Consider the following 18,044-nt stretch of genomic DNA (forward strand, 5'->3'; position numbering starts at 1 on the left):
GAGTTGTTCATAATCCACGGTGAGTGAAGAGGAAGAGGAAGAGGAAGAGGAAGATGAGTCGTTCATAATTCACGGTGAGTGTAGCGCTTTGGAAACTGAATAACGCATTAAAAGACCCTAATGTATAGCAACTTGTAAAACTTGTAAGTCAAAAAGACTTGTATGTGTAACAAGCCTCTTATTATTATTATTATTATTAGATAAGCGGTAACTGTGGTAGCAATAGAATTTAACAAAAAGGAAAATTTGAAAGATTTATTTTACGTAATATCCTAGATAGATACTTTTAAAATAATATTTCTAGTTTCTTGATCAATACACCTAAAACACATTAGTTTAACTAAATGATGATAAACAACTTTCTAACTGTGCGAAGATAGACCTGATCAAACTATTATAACATTTAATAATAAACCTTTTCTATAGGATAAGCTCAACGTACCATATACATATAAATAAGCATGAGACATGTGTGTTCCCAAGCTTGAACTCTAAACCGTTTATTGCCTTGCGGCATTCACAGTGATTAGTGGCCCCAAAGAAATTGGAAGGACCAGGGACGGAAGGAAACTAGATGAAATATCGGAAGAAAGCTAAAAATATTAGGGGATGCTCCGATAAAGACGCATAAAACGTCTTTTTTTTAAAGATATTTTTTAATAATTAAAATTTAATATATATAATCACTTAAATTGTATTATTTTTGTTAAAATTAGGTTAGACAAATTAATTTGACCGAAAAGTAGTGAATTAAATTTTGAATTGGTCTAAATTAATATTATTTTTTATAAAAAATTATTACAATACCCCTATTATATAAAATGATTAAAATATTTTTATTATATATATTAATTTTGAGAATCCTAAATTCCAGTCATTTTCTTCTCTGTCGTGTCGTTATAGGATTAGAATTTAAAATTTTTAAAATTACTATATATAAAATAGGGATATTTTAGTTGTGTTTTATAATAAGGATATTGTATTAATTTTTTATAAAAAATATTAATTTATATCGGTTTAAAATTTGATTTATTAATTTTTTTACTAAACTAATTTGTTCAATCTAATTTTAATAAAAATAATATAATTTAATTAAATTTTAATTGATTATATGTATTAAATTTTAATTTTTAAAAAACATCTTTAAAAAAAGATATTTTTGACATCTTTATCTAAGTGACTCCCAAAAATACTTACATAATAAAATAAAATTTTAAAAGGGATTAAATTAAAATTTATATATAATAATTTACATATAAAAGTTTTAAAATTAGGAGAGTCATTGCTCTCTTTGTTTTTATATGGCTCTGCCACTGAAAGGATCTATTTTATTTTATAAAAAATAAATAGTTAAATTAGTTTTTGAAAAATCATTCGTTTTTTAAATTAATTTTTAAAAGATTTTTTTAATTAAATTTATTTTTTAAATATTTTAAATTATTCATATTAATGCTTCAGTCACTTTGTTTATTGATGGTATTAAAATTTATTAATATGATACTTTAAATGACATTTCAACACATACTTAAATTCTTAGTTGACTATTAATATGATTAATTTATAAAATTAGATAAAATTAACTCTAAATTAAAGAATTTTAATGTTTCAAGTTTTCTCTACAATTAAGTTTTAATGTAATCTAATTTTATAAATTTATTATGTTAATAATCAATTAAGATTGTTAGGTGTGTGTTAGAATGCCATTTAATGTGTTAAATTAGTAAATTTTGATACTATCAACAAATAACGTAACAAAAAGACTAACATGATTAATTTAAAATATTTAAAAGACAAATTTAATTAAAAATTTCTTTCAAAAACTAATTTAAAAAATAAATGATATTTCAGAGACTAATTTAACTATTTACTCATTTTTTAAAACAAGTCTCAGATTCCAAGTAGCTGCCTGCCAAGTAGTTAAGAAATACAAGTGGCAAATTGGGCATATTTATAGAATGTGTTTAGCAAAGTTTAATGATTAGAATTGTTTTTTTAAGTAATTTATTTATTTAATTGTAGCTTTTAAAATATAATTTATATGTAATAATTCGAACTAACATTCAAAAGATTATCCAAAATTTGTAATGAATATGTATGACAAAATCGGTTATAATAAAACGAATATTAATTATAATTAAACAGATTTATATCTCAATAACATAAAATACAATAGCTATAAACAATAATTCTATAAAATACATGAATAATAATGAAAAACAATTTATTTTGAATTATATCATAGACATATATTGATTTGATCTCAAAATATTTTCTATACATATATGTTTTAGAATTAAAACCGAAAATTATTTGGTAGTAACAACTTGAACAAGATATATTTCGAATAGGTTTAAAGAAACAAAAAGCATAATAGAGTATTAAATAATAGTTAAATTCTTTAGATAATCCAATGTCAATAAATTTGACAATTTAAAATAAAAATAATTTAATTTTGATGCACTGACAATGTAAAACGTTTTATATAGTCGTATAACCGTAGTTAATATAAGAAATATTTATTTTTATTAGCAAGACGTCATGTGATATGATGCACATGTAAAATAATTTTATATTAAAATTGCATCAAAATTAAATTATTTTTTAATATAAATATTTTTATTTTTTGCTCAATATAAATCCCTAATTATATTTAGATAAAAACTACTTCATGTAAAATTAATAAATAAAAATTGTTAAATAAATTAAAAAATTTGACTAAATTATTATCTAATAACTCACAAATATTAATTTTACATTAAATTAATCCACCTGAATTTTCATCTTATATTTAACATGCTCTTAATTATACAACTGTGCCAAATGTCACGTGTTTAGCGAATATGGAAGGTGGCAGGACATTTTCGAAATTAAGGTAATTAATAGGGTTAAATTGCAAGAAACTTGCTAATTAGGATAAGTTTTTTTTTTCTTTTCTTCCTCTCCCAACAGCTAGTGGACATACGCAGGACGCGCATCAGTTGTGCGTGCGCAAGGTAACGGAGGAGACTGATGAATGTTGCGGACTTGCGAATAGCGCGTGGAGTACACTTGACAACTGCAGGTGGGGATCGTACGAACAGTGACGGGCGGCTGGGTGAGGGGTGAAGAAAAGAAATGAAGGCCCGAGGCCCAAAAGGTTGAGGGAGGGTGCGGTGGGCCACCTTAGAAAATGACTCTGTCTACTCTCGTATGAATGCACAAAAATTGACCCTCAAAAATAAACTAGAAATTCTTCTAGACTTACCAAATTAATAATTGCTATAAAAGAGATTAATATTAGAATCTATAACAATGTGGTAGGCTATTTTCAAAATAATTTATAAATTTTTTTTTATAAAAATTTTAAGCGAATACCTGATAAAAGTTCAATTCATCTAACCTTTTTCAAATTCTATATTGGAGTATACATTTTCTAATAATTCACCTTCCAAAAAAATCGAGTTCAAATTGTCTATTTAAAGAATCAAAATAGCTACGGAATTTACTAATCTCATGTAGTTAATTAGTTCCAAAAGTATATATATATATACGAAATCCGAATTGTTGAAAATCAAAATAAACAAGTAAATAGAAAAAAGGAGAAAAGGTGACGGAGTAATAAAAAATCTGTGCATACTGCATTCCCTTATCGGGTGAACAGCGCGGTTGATCCATTGGGACAAGTCAACTTTAGAAGAGAAAGGTAACAACAAAAGAATTTAACAACTTACGTTAGTAAAAATAATTATTTTTTAAATTAATTATATAAATAATAATTAAAAAATGAATATAATTATATAATTTTAATTTTTATGTATTGATAATGTAAAATATTTTATATATTATATAATTATAATATTTTTTTAAATAATTATTTATGTAATTAATATAAAAAATAATTATTTTTATTAATAATAAAAAAATTTAAGGACCAGTAATTTTATTAAATTTTGGCTAGTATATAATCAGTAAAAGAAAAGTGGGTAATTCGATAATATTAGATGAAATTTCACACCATTAAAAATATTATTGATGACTACTTAATGGCTATAAATTATAAAAGTTGTTGTCTCCTAGCATTTCTCTTAATAATATAATATTATGTAATTAGAGAGATATAAAACATTTTTACACTAATTCTAATTGTATTATGTAAAATTACACTATCTTCACAAAAATTAAACTGATGATAAACAAATAAAGTAAAAGAAAAGAAAAAGGAGAAGTAAAGGAGAGTGGGTTGTAGGTGGTGGGTTGAGTGTGAGAGTATTTATGTGAGTGGGCACAGCGCAGCGCTTTGCAGTGAGTTAGATTAGATATAAACACAAACACAAACACCCATCTATCGGTTAGGGGAGAGAGAGAGAGAGAGAGAGAGATTTAAGAGTGTTTCAAGATTCAAGTTTCAAGGGAGGAGACATGTCCAACTGGATCCCAGCAGCTCCATTATGCTCTTACTACAACTTCTAGATTAGTTTAGATTGCTACTATCAGATCCAACATACAGGTATCTCTTATCTTTCTTTTCTATCTTTCTTTCTATTTGCATGTGCTCTTTCAGGTCAACTCAACCTCATTAGGGGGCCGGGCCTTCTCTGTTTATCCTCAGCCTTGATCTACTTTCATTTTTATTTTTTTATTTCTTGTTTTTATAGACTCTATTTTGGGAGTGTCTGTGTCTGGCATGCATGTGTTTTTTTTTCTTTTTTTTTTATCAGTTATTTATTTCAAGTCAACTTTTTATATATTGTTGTACATACATGGCCACTTCGGCTATGCGCATCTCCTTTCTTGTTATTCCGTACATTCTCTGCATATGCTAATTGGTAAGCTGTATTTGTATTTCATATACAATTCTTTTAATGTTGATTGATGTGGTTACTGATTCTGTTTGTCATGGTTGCATAGTTAAAAATTATTATAAGAAGATAGGCAAGAATTTTGATATTTTCATTCAAGATCGTATGATTATATCTTAACATGCAATTAATCCGTGGTAGAGATGGAAATCCAACATTTGTAGTTACTTAAAATAGATTATGAAAATGAAATCTTTTTAAATCGGTAAGTTCATTAGATAGGACAGAAAAGAGAATTTCTTTGAGGTCCCTTCATTCTTTTATGTGCTTAGAGCATTGAATGGATTGATTTAAATCCTATTATGTGTTACACATTACATATACACTTCATTTTCTAAGTTTTTTAATCGTTTTTTCAGGTCAAGTAATGCATATGTGGAGGGTTAAATGAAGCCATTCCTCTTACTGAATCATCCCGATCCTGTGTTCAATTTCGAACAAGTCAATAGTACTCACTCAATGGTATGTGAAGCTCTTGGTTTATAGATTTGCTGCTTTCAGTTGTAGCTTCTAAATAACTATTTTTGCTCTGATTTCAGGCACATGCTCCTTTTCCTTACAGCGAACCATTTTTCGGTGGTTCATTAGTTGCTTATGGACCGCAGGCTGTTGTAAGTTCTGTCAAGAACATCTTGTTTATTCATGCTATGTATTTTTTTAGAGTTATGCTAGGTGTACACCAAAATCCTCCACCAAAGTCAGCCACCAGTATAAAATATATGCTGGAATATAAATACACATTGAAAATAAATTAAACCACATATGTATTTATACACAGATACATTGGTGGCTGACTTTGGTGTACAAATAGCATTTTTTATTTTTTTTATGCCTGCTATTGTTGAGTTTGAAATATTTACTGCAGTTGGATTTCTTACTATAATAATTTACTATGATCTCACTGCATTTTTTAAAAAAATTTATAAGGGTCAACCCCAGATGTTGCCCCAAGTGCTGGGATTAGGATCCCCAAGAATTGCACTACCACTTGATCTTGCTGAAGATGGCCCCATTTATGTCAATGCTAAACAATACCATGGTATACTGAGGAGGAGACAGTCACGAGCAAAGCTCGAGGCTCAGAACAAGCTCATCAAAAATCGTAAGGTATGCTCCATAAGTAAGGATGTTATGGATAGGATCATGGATGTTTACAGTATACTGAGAAGAATATGAATGCATAGAATTATATTGAAGAAGTAATAATAATAGTATTAGGTATGGAATTGTGAAAAGTTATTTGGGGCAAACATTATATGCAATAAAAATGCAGCCATCGTTATTTTTTTATATATATATATTTGCAAGGGAATTGTAGCAAATGTCCTAAACATGGAAATTAAAGGCTTATGACAAATAAATGAGTGACACTGGTATATAAATAGAATGATTTAGAATTACATTTTGCATTATTCTGCAAAAATTTTGTTTTAGGGGAATACTAAATTATATTAGCAGAGCTGGTGCTTGCTTTCTGAACTCTGCTTTGGAGTAAAAGGAAATGGTCTTACTCCCCTGAGTTTCCCTTTTTTTCTTTCTTCTAATTCATTGCAGCCCTATCTTCACGAGTCGCGACATCGCCATGCTTTGAAAAGGGTTAGGGGATCCGGGGGACGCTTTCTCAGCGCTAAACAGCTGCAACTGTCTAATTCAGAACTCATTAACGGTGCCCGTTCAGGCTTGAACCCTGTCAATGTATATCATAAGAAAGATGCATCAGAGGTGGAAAGTCATCTCTCTAGAACCGGAGAAAACGCATCTTCCATCACAACGTGTTCTGACCTAACAAGTTTCTCCAGCAATGACATCAATTTCAGGCATCCTGAGCACAATTTCTTGGGAAGTTCCCCAAACATGGGTGGAGCATCACAATGCAGTGGGGGACACACCTTTGGTTGTTGAACCCAGCAATGTTCTCCACATGCCCGGCGAGCGAGGCAGAACCAAAGCGACAGAGTTAGGTTCTCCCATCCGGGCTGGCAAATCATCCTTGGCTTAGTCACTTTTATGTGTTTCATCATTTCATCTGATACATAACATGCTTTTTCAAACACTATGCATTTCCCACAGACCTTACCATTTGCCTACTGCTTTTGCTATGTATTTTAAACTCTGCTATTGCTGCGTGCTTCCATTGGTCTGTTGAACTGGTTTGATAAAGTTTGTGGTTGAAGAAAACTTTTAACTTTAATTCTAAATGTATGGACTGTCCTTGCTTTGTTTTCTCCCCTTGGCCCCCTAGAAAAAGAAAATCTCCAAAAACTACTTGAGCAGACACAAATTCAAGTAGTATTTTAACATTTGAAAACAAACAAAATTATCATTAGTTGTTGTTACTCGTTTTCTTTGCTCTCTTTATGGAAGAGGTGAGTTCAGTGGCAGTGGATCAAACATGTTAGGCACATATCGTGAGAGACATGCAAGTAGGTAACACTAAAATGCGTTTCCCGTGGCACCATCATGCTGCCTTAACTAACATACCCCCACCCTTTTCACCATCTCCTAAATTTTCGTCTCATTTTCTTTGTGTCCCCGTGAAGTGCTTCGTTGGCACTTGGCATTGGTACGCTAATCTATATGGAAGGTTAATTTCCACTTATCTAATATCAACTTAACTGCTTTGTTCATGACTTCAAGGGCAGTAAAAAAACAAAAAAATAAAAATAAAAAGTTGTTACTAAAACAGTTCATCTAGTTTGAGTTGTCGAATGTGATGCGAGGAACAAGATGTCTTTCCGTTCATGCGAAGCACAAGACTTGAACCAAGTGTTAATATTTATTCATGTCTTCTATACATAAATAAATAAATAAATATATGTTAAAAATAAATAAAATAATATAACATATTTATAAGCAAACATATTATAATTGATTTAATGATGGATGTTTAGCGTTTTTAAGGGGGAAATAGTAGTTGCACATGGAAGCATTCCCCACAAAAGACATGGGATAAATATGACGAAGCAAAAAAGGGGCACAACTTATGGAAATGTAATTTGGTGAGAGGTGGTCCAAAAAATATAAAAATCCGATCAGTTGAGTTGAGTTGAATTTTGGCCATTCCAACAAGGGGTCGGTGTTCCCGAGAAAAAGCACCCTCCCAATTCAATTCAAAACAAACACACACACTTGAATTCGCAAATCAGAGAAGAATTTAGAGTGATGGTGTCGTACATGAACGTGTTGTTGTACGGAGTGGGAGGGTTAGTGGTGGCCGGAATGGCGCTGCTAGTGGCGTTTCAGGAGAAGCTTGTCTACGTGCCGGTGCTGCCTGGCCTCTCCAAGGCTTACGCCATCACTCCCTCGCGACTCAGCCTCACCTACGAGGACATCTGGCTCACCTCCTCCGACGGCGTTCGCCTCCACGCCTGGTTCATCAAGCTCTTCCCTAACTGCCGAGGTAGCTCACACCACATTTCCACTCTCTTAGGGTTTTTCTTTCTCTTTCTCTCCTTTTCTGCTTCGATTTGCGTACTGTAGTCATGGATTTTCCTGCACTCTGCTGAGATTTTGCTGATTTCTATGTTGAGCTGATTCTGATTTGTTGAATTTTCGTTTTTAGTTGTGATTTGAGTTTCTTTTTGTTCTCGTTGGCCAAATTGAAGGTATGTTTGGATCTTTGTTTCTGAGAGTTAGCTTAGCTGTGGGAATTGAATGGCGATTGATATTTGCTTGAGCCTGAACTGAATAATGTGGGATGGGAGAAGTATAGATCGAGAGGGTAAATTATTCGGGAGTAGAATCGTCTTTAGAATTTAATACGATATTGCTCTAGTCGCTTTCTTCATCCAGAACTTATGATTTGTGAGAGTACAACATCTTCACTTGGATTGCTGTTGAAGTCTTAGTGCATTATGATTTGTATGTGCACTTTTTGATATGTTTTCTTTGCAACTTAGATGCTGTTCTAATGCAGTTCCTTTTTCTTGTGTTTCATTTCAGGGCCTACCATTTTATTTTTTCAAGAAAATGCTGGAAGTATCCTGGTGTTAGATATTAGGATTAAGTTGTGGTTATTTTGTATATTCGTTTCTTCACCCAGTTCAGTATGCTTTTAAATGCCTTAACTACTGTCTTAGATATTGCTCATCGTCTTGAAATGGTTCGCATAATGTTACAGCAGTTACAATGCAATGTTTTCATGCTTTCCTACCGAGGGTATGAGTTTGCACTTGACAATTTAATGGTGATGTTTGAATGTAGCTATTTCAGCTGCTTTATCTTGATAAGCATGGACACGCCATCTTCTAACCGGATTGGCACTGATTTGTTATATATATATTCAATTACACAGCTATGGAGCAAGTGATGGCTATCCTTCTCAGCATGGAATTACTAAGGATGCTCAGGTATGCATTTTGGTTAGTGCCTCTATTTTGGTTAAATACTTCTCTCAAAACTTTTCTTATTTTATCACCATCTTGTTCCCAGGTTGCACTGGATCATCTTTGTCAAAGGTCTGACATTGATACATCTAGAATAGTTGTATTTGGAAGATCACTTGGGGGTGCAGTTGGAGCTGTACTAACAAAGAATAACCCTGACAAGGTACCTCCGTTTAATTCTAAGCAGCAGCCTGTTTGTGTACTGCTAATGTTCATTCTCATTTGGCCTTCTTTCTACGTTCTAGGTTGCTGCACTGATACTGGAAAATACTTTCACATCTATTTTGGATATGGCTGGTGTTTTATTACCTTTTCTGAAATGGTTTATTGGCGGTAGTAGTTCAAAAGGCAAGATACTCAATTTTCTTGTACGTTCTCCATGGAGCACTATTGATGTTGTTGGTCAGGTGAGGGACACTGGAAATGCAAGGTTTGGGTTATCAATCCCTGGATGGAGTGGTGTGTTTGTTCATTCTCTTTTACTATGTTATTTGCAGATCAAGCAGCCCATTCTTTTTCTCTCCGGATTGCAAGATGAGATGGTCCCCCCATCACATATGCAAATGCTTTATGCAAAGGCAGCTACTCGTAATAATCGATGTCTTTTTGTGGAATTTCCTACCGGAATGCATATGGATACTTGGCTTGCTGGTGGTGATCAATATTGGAGAACAATTCAGCAGTTTCTAGAACAGCATGCCCCAGTGAAAAAGGAAGTTGAATCGTCCCAAAATGAAAATGGTAATAACAGTTTCTTTTCATGCTGTTTTTCACCATTGGGATGAGTTATGAAAGTGGAACTGCATTTGCTGAATAATTATTTTGTCGGAGCTTTATCCAATTTTTCATTTTGAGCTGTGGAAGTTTTCTTTCTTTGTTGTCTTTTCCCACTTTTATATTGCCCTGCACTTCATCCTCTGTTTTTCTTACACTCCATCTAGTTATTGTTTTCACCCTTCTTTAACTCTTTTTCTTTAGCATTAATTTTATTCCAACATTCTTTGTTACCCTTGCTAACTTAATTATGGTTTTAATACTGCTGCCAGATATTGGGCCGAGGTGATTGGCTGGCATTAGATTATTTCAATGATACTAATTGGCTAACTAAGGATTCAAACAGTTTATGCCCTTTGAAGTTGCAGCCCTTAAGAGCTCTCTGTGAGAAGATGATTCTAGACATGCTGAACCGTGTCGGACTATTTCATTGGATATTTTGGGTTGCTTGTGCTTTCCTGAAGCTAGAAGATGCCCAGACAGTTTGTGATTCACTTTTGCTACACTGTTTGGCATCTACAATCTGGATGCTGGATCGAATTTGACAAATGACATGTAGAATAAGAATTATTTACCAGAGATAATTTATACGTCTAGTTAATTGTTGTAATATACTCATATATATTGTTCGTATGAATAGGTTCGCGGTTTTCAAATTTCATACTAACGCAAACTGAGAAAGTGTTACTGATACCTGCGAGTTGATACTGGATTCTTTGATGTTTTTATTAATTCTTTATACAGAACATTGAGTTTTGTTTGATGATTGATTTTTGTGCATGAGCTGTAGATAGTTGATATCCGAGTCAGGTTTAACTCAGGTAACAAGTAACAACAGCTTGATACGATTTTAAACTTTGAGGAAAACAGTGAAGAGACTAGTTTTATTGCGTACCCTAGGATTTCTTAAATTAGTTCGATGTTCAAGATGATGCTGATATATACTAGTAAGTGTTGAGTAGTCAGGGAGATTGATATTCATATATTTATTTATTTATTTGTAATAAAATAGATGATATCATGATAGTATACTTGTTATTAATATGCCAGGTTGGTGCACCATTTGGAAACTTTATGTAGACATAACATTTAATATTTGATGGCTTGTAGGTTCTGATCATGTTAGGCATGAGATGGACGAGAACGCAAGGGTGGAAGTTGAACATGCGTGTTATATTTATAGTTCCTGTAATGATGTTCCACCCATTCGTGGAACTGCCCTACAAAATTCTGGATGTATACACAAGCAAGTAAGCTTTTAGAGTGCGTAAATACAGTTGATGCGTGTGCATTACAAACCAAACCCCCCATAGTGGAACAATTGAAAAACATATCTTAATCTCTCATGTAGCATTTATCTGAGGGGGAAGTCCTGTTTGATTTGTGCTCTGCCAAAACCAAACAATCTCCAGTTTGAGGTTCACACGCCTAACGCAATTTTAAGAGCCGTATAACATTGCTTGAGAGTCTGAGACGACCTCAAGAATGAAGCTGAATTTACACACTACAGTCAACGGTCAACGTGGTCTTCTAGTTTCATTCCGTATAATGATATTGGGATTCCTGATAGGTGAGTTTAATGCTGTCAGATCCACCCGTTTATCTCCAGTACCATACATACGGTATGATATACTCCACAATATGTCAGTAGGTTGCACCTTAGAGGTGAGTGGAGCATTACATGTGGAAACAGGCTTTGACTTGAGGAATGGATTCTTTTCGCACTTTCCCATTCCGTTAGCAAGCAGCCAGCGGGAACCAGATTTTTGGTGTCTTGATGTGCCCCAAGACCTCCAATCCTTCTTCTTGTAGGCAGGCTCAGTTTTCAAGCCTGCAACATGCACTTCTGTGATTCTGAACTGAGGAATTCCCTCCCCTTCTGAAGGTTTCTCTGTCTCAACCTTGCCTATTGTTTTACAATCATCATCCTCTTCTTCATCGGTGTTACCTACCTCAGATAGATTCCTGGGCTTTGGTGGGAAGAACTCCCTCTTGACTTGTATAAGAGCAAGCATTGGTGTTCCAACAGACTCAAAATATCTCAGAGGATCACGAAGTTGCACCATTAATGCTACTGTGAAATTGTTTCCCAGCAAACCATGTTTCCTCTCAGGTTCGTTTCCTCGTTTCCTCTTGATATTTGAAATCCGATGAATTAAATCAAGGGAGTTAACATGATGGGCAGCTAGAATTTTGGATGTATGCTCATTGATATTATCTATATCATCAATCTCGCCAGAATCTAACCTCATCCATTCATCAAGACTCAATGATAAGCTCATTATCCCATCAACAACACTGCTATCTTTTGTTTCTATCAACCCCAAAGCAACAGCTTCATCGGACTCGTTACTGTTATTTCCCTTAGCATGCAGAGCTGAAATATCCCCAAAGGATTGCGCGGTGATGTTTGATGGTGCATCCGTCTCCTCCATCCCAGATTGTATTCTCAAACCCTCCATTGCAAGTGCTTCTATTTTATCCATAGCCAATGGAGCTAGAGCTTCAAATGCAACAAACTCTGAGCCTGTCTGGTTGCCAACTGAACCAGATGATGTTCCCTTCAATCCTCTTAGCACACAAGTTGTATCTTCTTGTGTTACCAAGTTATGTTGCAAATGGCATTGTCTACATAAAGTAAAGACAATTCACTCAGTAAAAGATTCCGACAGAATTAACGATAAACTATATATGCAACTCCAAGACTAGTGATCAGTAAAAATGACAAACCTCTCTTTTCCCTTTATTGTCATAGCTTCCCATGCTATTTGTTGTATTGTCTTCCCTGTAATATCTTCCAGAGGCATTAACTTCTTTGCCAGCATCGAAAGCTTTTCAATTCCCATCAAAGCCAAACATTGTACAATCTCCATCATCCCAGAACCCATTTCTGCAGGTACCACAACAGGGTGAGAAATCTGCATGACTAGTCTCCCACTACTTCTACTATTCTTGAAAAGTGAAGGACTCATAGATCGTAGAAACCCTCCGTTACTTGTCTGAAGACAATGGCCTAAACCCTCTGCCAATGGAGGTAAGCGTAAAGGCTCTTCAGGTAGTGCATGAATTGGACTTTCATAGCTAGCATAGTTTTTTGGTGGAGAATATTGAAAAGCCTTCTCATTCAAACCCAACTCACACGTTAAGGCTTCTGTTTCCATCTCTTCTAACGCCTGTGCCTTTTCTTCGCTCATATGCTGGAGCTGAACTAGATGCCCTGCATGAAGATCTTCTGAAAAGGATGATGACTTGATACAATTAGAGAAGTTCAAGGGCTCTGATCCAATAGAAGTTTCGTGAGCATCATCTATTTCATTATTACTTCCCTTATCAACATCAAACGATGAGAAGTCCTCAGACCTACTGTCCATCTCAAATTGTGTTACAAGGCGCTCTCTTGGAGATTCGAGCCCACTTTTAGGACTCAACTTCATTGGACTATCGTCTATGCCAAGCATGCTTAAAAATGAACCCGTGACATCATCCAAGCTATATGTGTTTCTTTTCTTGTATTCAGTTTTGGCTTCCATGATCATAGGAGAATCTTTGACACTGATCAATGCTGACTCTATTTCTTGCAAGAGTAGTTCTTTGTGAGAAAACTCATGTACTATAGCCTTTTCCTCAGCACCATCGTTGACCTCATCCTCGGAATCATGTTTAACAGCAGTTTCAAGGATGCTGGTACTGTCAAATTTATGATCATCGACAAGAGCCTTTGCAGTGCATACCTCTAATTTTACATGTTCATCTGATGAGCATTCAATGCCCCTATCAACAGCAGAAAATCCATCTCCTTCCCATTCTTCAGGATTTTCTTCTTGTCCAGACACTTGTGCCACTACCTCCAAATCTTTAACACTGTCCAAAGCTGAATCTGCTTCTTGCAAGGGAAGTTTTTGGGTGCACAAGTCATCTTGGTGATAAAATTCACATACTAGAGCCTTTTCCTGCGTATCATGTTTAACAGTATCTTGAGAAGATCCTTGTTCAGCAACACTATCAAGTGTATTGGTACTGTTAAATGTATGCTTTTTAACAACAGCCTTCATGGACGATTGCTCTAGATTAACACGTTCATATGATGAAAAAAATTCAATGGCCTTATCAACAACAGAATATCCATTAGATTCACACCCTTCATGCTTTTCATCTCTGGAATTAGTTGATGGAAAATCCTCTGGTTTAACCGTCTCTACATTAACTTGAAACACAAGATATTCTGGTTTGCTACATGCATGAGGAGATGTTTTTTCTTCGATATCTTGATGATTTTTGGGATTCTCGTTTTCAATATCAGGTGAATCTGGTTTGTTAATGTTTTCTTCATAATCTTTAGGTCTGTACGGAGAACATATCTCTTCTATATCAGGACTCTGATGAAAGATGTCTCCTGAGCTAGCTGATTTTGGCAATGGCATTACTTCATGAAGATCCATTACCTCTTCTGCATTTTGGGATGAATAATCCGGGGAAAAGATTGGCAAACTTCCGGTACGCAACAGGTCTGTTTTAGTCAGACCGTGTGCTTTATCCAGTTGCATCGCAGAAGGCGAATCGTTCTGCCCCAACCCCAATTCATTAGGAGAATCCTGATTGCCTATGGTACCATGGGAACCAACCACTACATAACCAAAACTGACATTCATCACTGCACCTTTAGCTGCTCCTGATAATCTAAAACTTGTGCTCCATTTCCCCGAGCTCTTCTCCTCCGAAAGCTCTTCGAGTGTGAGAGGAAGGAACCTTGTGAGATCGACCCGGTGCTTCCCCAAATCAAGTTCTGCAGCACCAACCATGGAAGCATAGAGTGAAGAATGCTTTGGTTCATATTTTGCGGAATTTTGAGGTCGACTCTTACTTCCAGAGATTGTGCAAGTGTATGTCAACATTTGTTCAAACTCAGCAGCACCTAGAATCACCTTGGCAGGGTGTGTCACCATAACATCACGCTTCCTCTTCCAATACACACAGATGCTAGCATCGTTGAAACTAGGAGGCAATCCTTCAATCAAATGGACTTGGAGGGAAAACCGGCATTCGAACTTGCGGTTTCGGGAGAGGGAAAGGGCCTTCAATGAATCCCATATGGACTTCTTCTCCTTGCGCAGATTATCATTTTTACTAGCCTCAGGACTTGATTTAGGATCAGGTAACGGTGCTTTCCTGATGGATTTGAACCGAGTTCTCGGGGTGGAGGATGAATCCTTTGAAGAGCTTCCGTCCAGGCTCAGGGCCTTGCTTATAGATTCAACACCTCTCAAAAACCTTTTTTGCTCTTCAGAACCTTGATTACTCTTTTCTCCATTTTGCTCTTCATAACCTTGTTTGCTCTTGTTTTCTTCCATCTTCAACCTTTGATGACATTATGTTTTGCTCAGAAAAGCTTTCAAATAAATAAATAAAACAAAAAGGTGATTGTACCAATAAGATTAAGCAGAACAAAACCCAGAACCCAGAAAAATGCCATGCAAAATGAACAAAACGCAAAATAGTATATACCAGGTTCCTACAATATTCTATAGAATAAATCGATGAACCCAAAAATTAAAAAACAAAAAATAAAAGAAAAAGAAGAAAATGATGGATAGGTTAGATTTAGATCGATTACCGGGTGGCATTGGAAGGAATACCAACATTGGAAGCCAAGGGAGAAGAAAACAATATGCTGCGCAATCCAAGCCTTCGCCACCCCCGTTCTGAAATTCAAAAATGAAGCTCGGTTTTCCTAAAGGAATTTTAAAAAATAAAGAAGGGAATTTGAGCGATAAAATGTATAGAGAAAAAGAGAGGAGGAGAAAAGAAGGGAATAATAAATGGGGGGAAAATGAAAGTATAACGAGGATTAGAAGAGAGAAAGAGCATGTTGTTGTTAAAGTTTGTTAGTTTCCTTGATTCGTTTCTTAATCCTATCGTTTGTGTCTTAAATTGGCGGTAGCGGGCATATCTTTTAACGGAATATATATACTACTCGATCCATCTTTTTATTTATTAACATTAATTTGTCTTTAATAAAATTGTTAGGTTCCAATTTAAAGTCTCGATAAATCATAAATAGCAAATACAATAGTTAATAGAGAACAGTTTATCAAAGAAATAGTTTATACTTTATAACAACCATGATGTTAATGCTTTCCAAAAAAAAAGGAAAAAGAGAAATAATAATAATAATAATAATGTGTTTTTGAACTATACTCTTTTTTTCTAGAATTTTAACGTCCCTTGACATTGTCCAACTATGAAAAATGCATAAATGAATCATGGAAGCACACAAGTTGAATAATCCCATTATGTGCAAAACACAATTTCCAAAAACACATACAACTCAGATATATGTATGTGATGGAGCATGTTCATTTCTGTAAATTAAACTACCTTGTTGCAATAAATTAAACTATCTTTTAGGTCCATCCGTACTATATAGTGTATTTGAGTTTATGAAGATGAGGGGCCATTCAATCTTGATATAAAACAAAGAAATTATCATTCATAAAACAAAATATATATAAGGTGCAGATTTCGATCTCTGAGAAGTTTTGATTCTTGTTAGCATCTAGATATTTATCAAGTAGTTAGAGTTAGTTATAGTTAGCTTACAAGTGAATGTAATCACAGTGTTTGCTACACCAGCAGCACACATCGTGTATTCGTGTATATATATCATGACATGCAGTGTAATAACATCATTTAATGCATTCCATATCTTCTCTCAATTTCATCACGTTTCTCTGATTCAACAATCCTCCACATCAGTAATCAGTTCACTCAACATTCTTGGTTCCAACTCACCATCCACAGACGGGAACCATGCAAATCTGATCTGAACAATTGAGAGGAGTTCATTTGAGAATATGATAATATTATTTAGGAAAAGTACGAGGAGCCAATGGAGGTTTATGGAGTATTAGAGATATAACCATTAGTGTTATCTTTTCACATTAATTGAAGCTTTTGGAATGAGTTGTATCATGACATGGTATTAGAGCGCTAAATCCGGTCAAGAGTTTAATCCTTGGTAAACTCCAAAATTAGTTTAATTTTTTTGGAAGATGTTTATTATCCCTAGTACTCAGATGGTTATTCTAGATGTTCATTTTGTAACTCAATAGCCTATTGTACATATTATACAAATAGTCCATTATCTCTTTACCGGGATCCATTAATTTATTATAAGGTGATTCTCAGGACCAATTTTAATTTTTTTAACTAATTAATTTATTTTTCATTTAGGTTTATGGATGTTCTTCAGCTTGATAAGATCATCGAACACTCCAACCTGTGTGTATCTTGGATAAGTGTTCCCGTAAAAACAAAATATTCTCTTGGCATAAGAGAATATCCTTGTCCTTATTGGATAAAATATAAGGAAAAAATCCTTGTATTCTCTTATAATACACAAGGGTTATTTAAGGGTAACTTTCTTTAAGTCAAATTAGGTTTTCGTTTTTTGTGACGAGTGTGTGAACTTGCACATCAGTTTAAATAAATAAATAAAATAAATAGTTTACGTTAAATATTAGAATATAATAAAAAATATTAATCACTAAATCTTTTAAAAAAGTGCCAGATAATAAATGAAGCAACCTTACTCGTGTGCCATAATCCCATAACTCATGTCAGACAAATTATTTTCTTTGTAAGGAGACTTTTTAATATATAAAGTGAATGTTGCTATACTTCACTAATTTTGATCGTCATTTTTCTCAATACTCCAATTAACATCTCTCTCTATATATATATAGAAAGGATGGAGTCTCTTTGGTTTAGGTCTCGGTTTGGTTTTTCTTTTTTAGTAAAATCATTAATTATAAAACTAAAAAATTTGTGGTCTTAACCAATGATAATTATAATGTATGAGAATGAAAAGCTTAGTATCTTAATTAATTTCTTATTGAAACTATTTAACACATTACTAATAGCATAAATAAAAAATAATTATACTACGTATATACTATCCAAAATTAGTTATTAAATTTAATTGTTAAATATAAAATATATATTAAAATATAAATATATATTAAAAATAAATTAAATTATATATATATTT

At 33.9% G+C, this 18,044-nt stretch overlaps 2 protein-coding genes and 1 pseudogene across 3 annotated transcripts; 2 read left to right on the forward strand and 1 right to left on the reverse strand.

The window, feature by feature from the left end:
• The first annotated feature begins 4,139 nt into the window (after positions 1-4,139).
• Positions 4,140-7,036, forward strand: LOC112696772 (nuclear transcription factor Y subunit A-3-like; annotated as a pseudogene).
• Positions 7,037-7,713: 677 nt separating this feature from the next.
• LOC112696781 (alpha/beta hydrolase domain-containing protein WAV2) lies at positions 7,714-10,760 on the forward strand. 2 transcript variants are annotated; one of them, XM_025749651.3, is made up of 8 exons: positions 7,714-8,238; positions 8,781-8,816; positions 8,918-8,996; positions 9,133-9,187; positions 9,270-9,386; positions 9,469-9,630; positions 9,721-9,964; positions 10,270-10,760. In XM_025749651.3, the coding sequence occupies exons 1-8, from the start codon at positions 8,001-8,003 to the stop codon at positions 10,284-10,286; spliced, it is 948 nt and encodes a 315-aa protein (XP_025605436.1). In that variant the 5' UTR covers positions 7,714-8,000; the 3' UTR covers positions 10,287-10,760. The 2 variants fall into 2 exon arrangements, with proteins under 2 accessions (XP_025605436.1, XP_025605431.1); XM_025749646.3 differs by having other exon boundaries at positions 7,739-8,238; positions 10,366-10,760.
• A 393-nt stretch (positions 10,761-11,153) lies between these two features.
• On the reverse strand, positions 11,154-15,837 carry LOC112696794 (protein PLASTID MOVEMENT IMPAIRED 1-RELATED 1-like). The gene is made up of 3 exons (XM_025749672.3): positions 15,609-15,837; positions 12,728-15,352; positions 11,154-12,625 (listed from the first exon to the last, which is right to left on the reverse strand). The coding sequence occupies exons 2-3, from the start codon at positions 15,343-15,345 to the stop codon at positions 11,515-11,517; spliced, it is 3,729 nt and encodes a 1,242-aa protein (XP_025605457.1). The 5' UTR covers positions 15,346-15,352; positions 15,609-15,837; the 3' UTR covers positions 11,154-11,514.
• Between the last annotated feature and the right edge of the window lie 2,207 nt (positions 15,838-18,044).

This window comes from Arachis hypogaea, chromosome 1 (assembly GCF_003086295.3).
Source record: "Arachis hypogaea cultivar Tifrunner chromosome 1, arahy.Tifrunner.gnm2.J5K5, whole genome shotgun sequence".
Lineage (NCBI taxonomy): Eukaryota > Viridiplantae > Streptophyta > Magnoliopsida > Fabales > Fabaceae > Arachis > Arachis hypogaea.

Excerpts from the sequence above, each read along its gene's own strand:
- LOC112696781 (XM_025749646.3), top strand. The coding sequence starts at position 8,001 with ATGGTGTCGTACATGAACGTGTTGTTGTACGGAGTGGGAGGGTTAGTG. Across the intron at positions 8,997-9,132 it reads TTCATGCTTTCCTACCGAGG|CTATGGAGCAAGTGATGGCT; the intron begins GTATGAGTTTGC and ends TCAATTACACAG. Across the intron at positions 9,188-9,269 it reads GAATTACTAAGGATGCTCAG|GTTGCACTGGATCATCTTTG; the intron begins GTATGCATTTTG and ends TCTTGTTCCCAG.
- LOC112696794 (XM_025749672.3), bottom strand. The coding sequence starts at position 15,345 with ATGGAAGAAAACAAGAGCAAACAAGGTTATGAAGAGCAAAATGGAGAA. Across the intron at positions 12,626-12,727 it reads ACAATAAAGGGAAAAGAGAG|ACAATGCCATTTGCAACATA; the intron begins GTTTGTCATTTT and ends TACTTTATGTAG.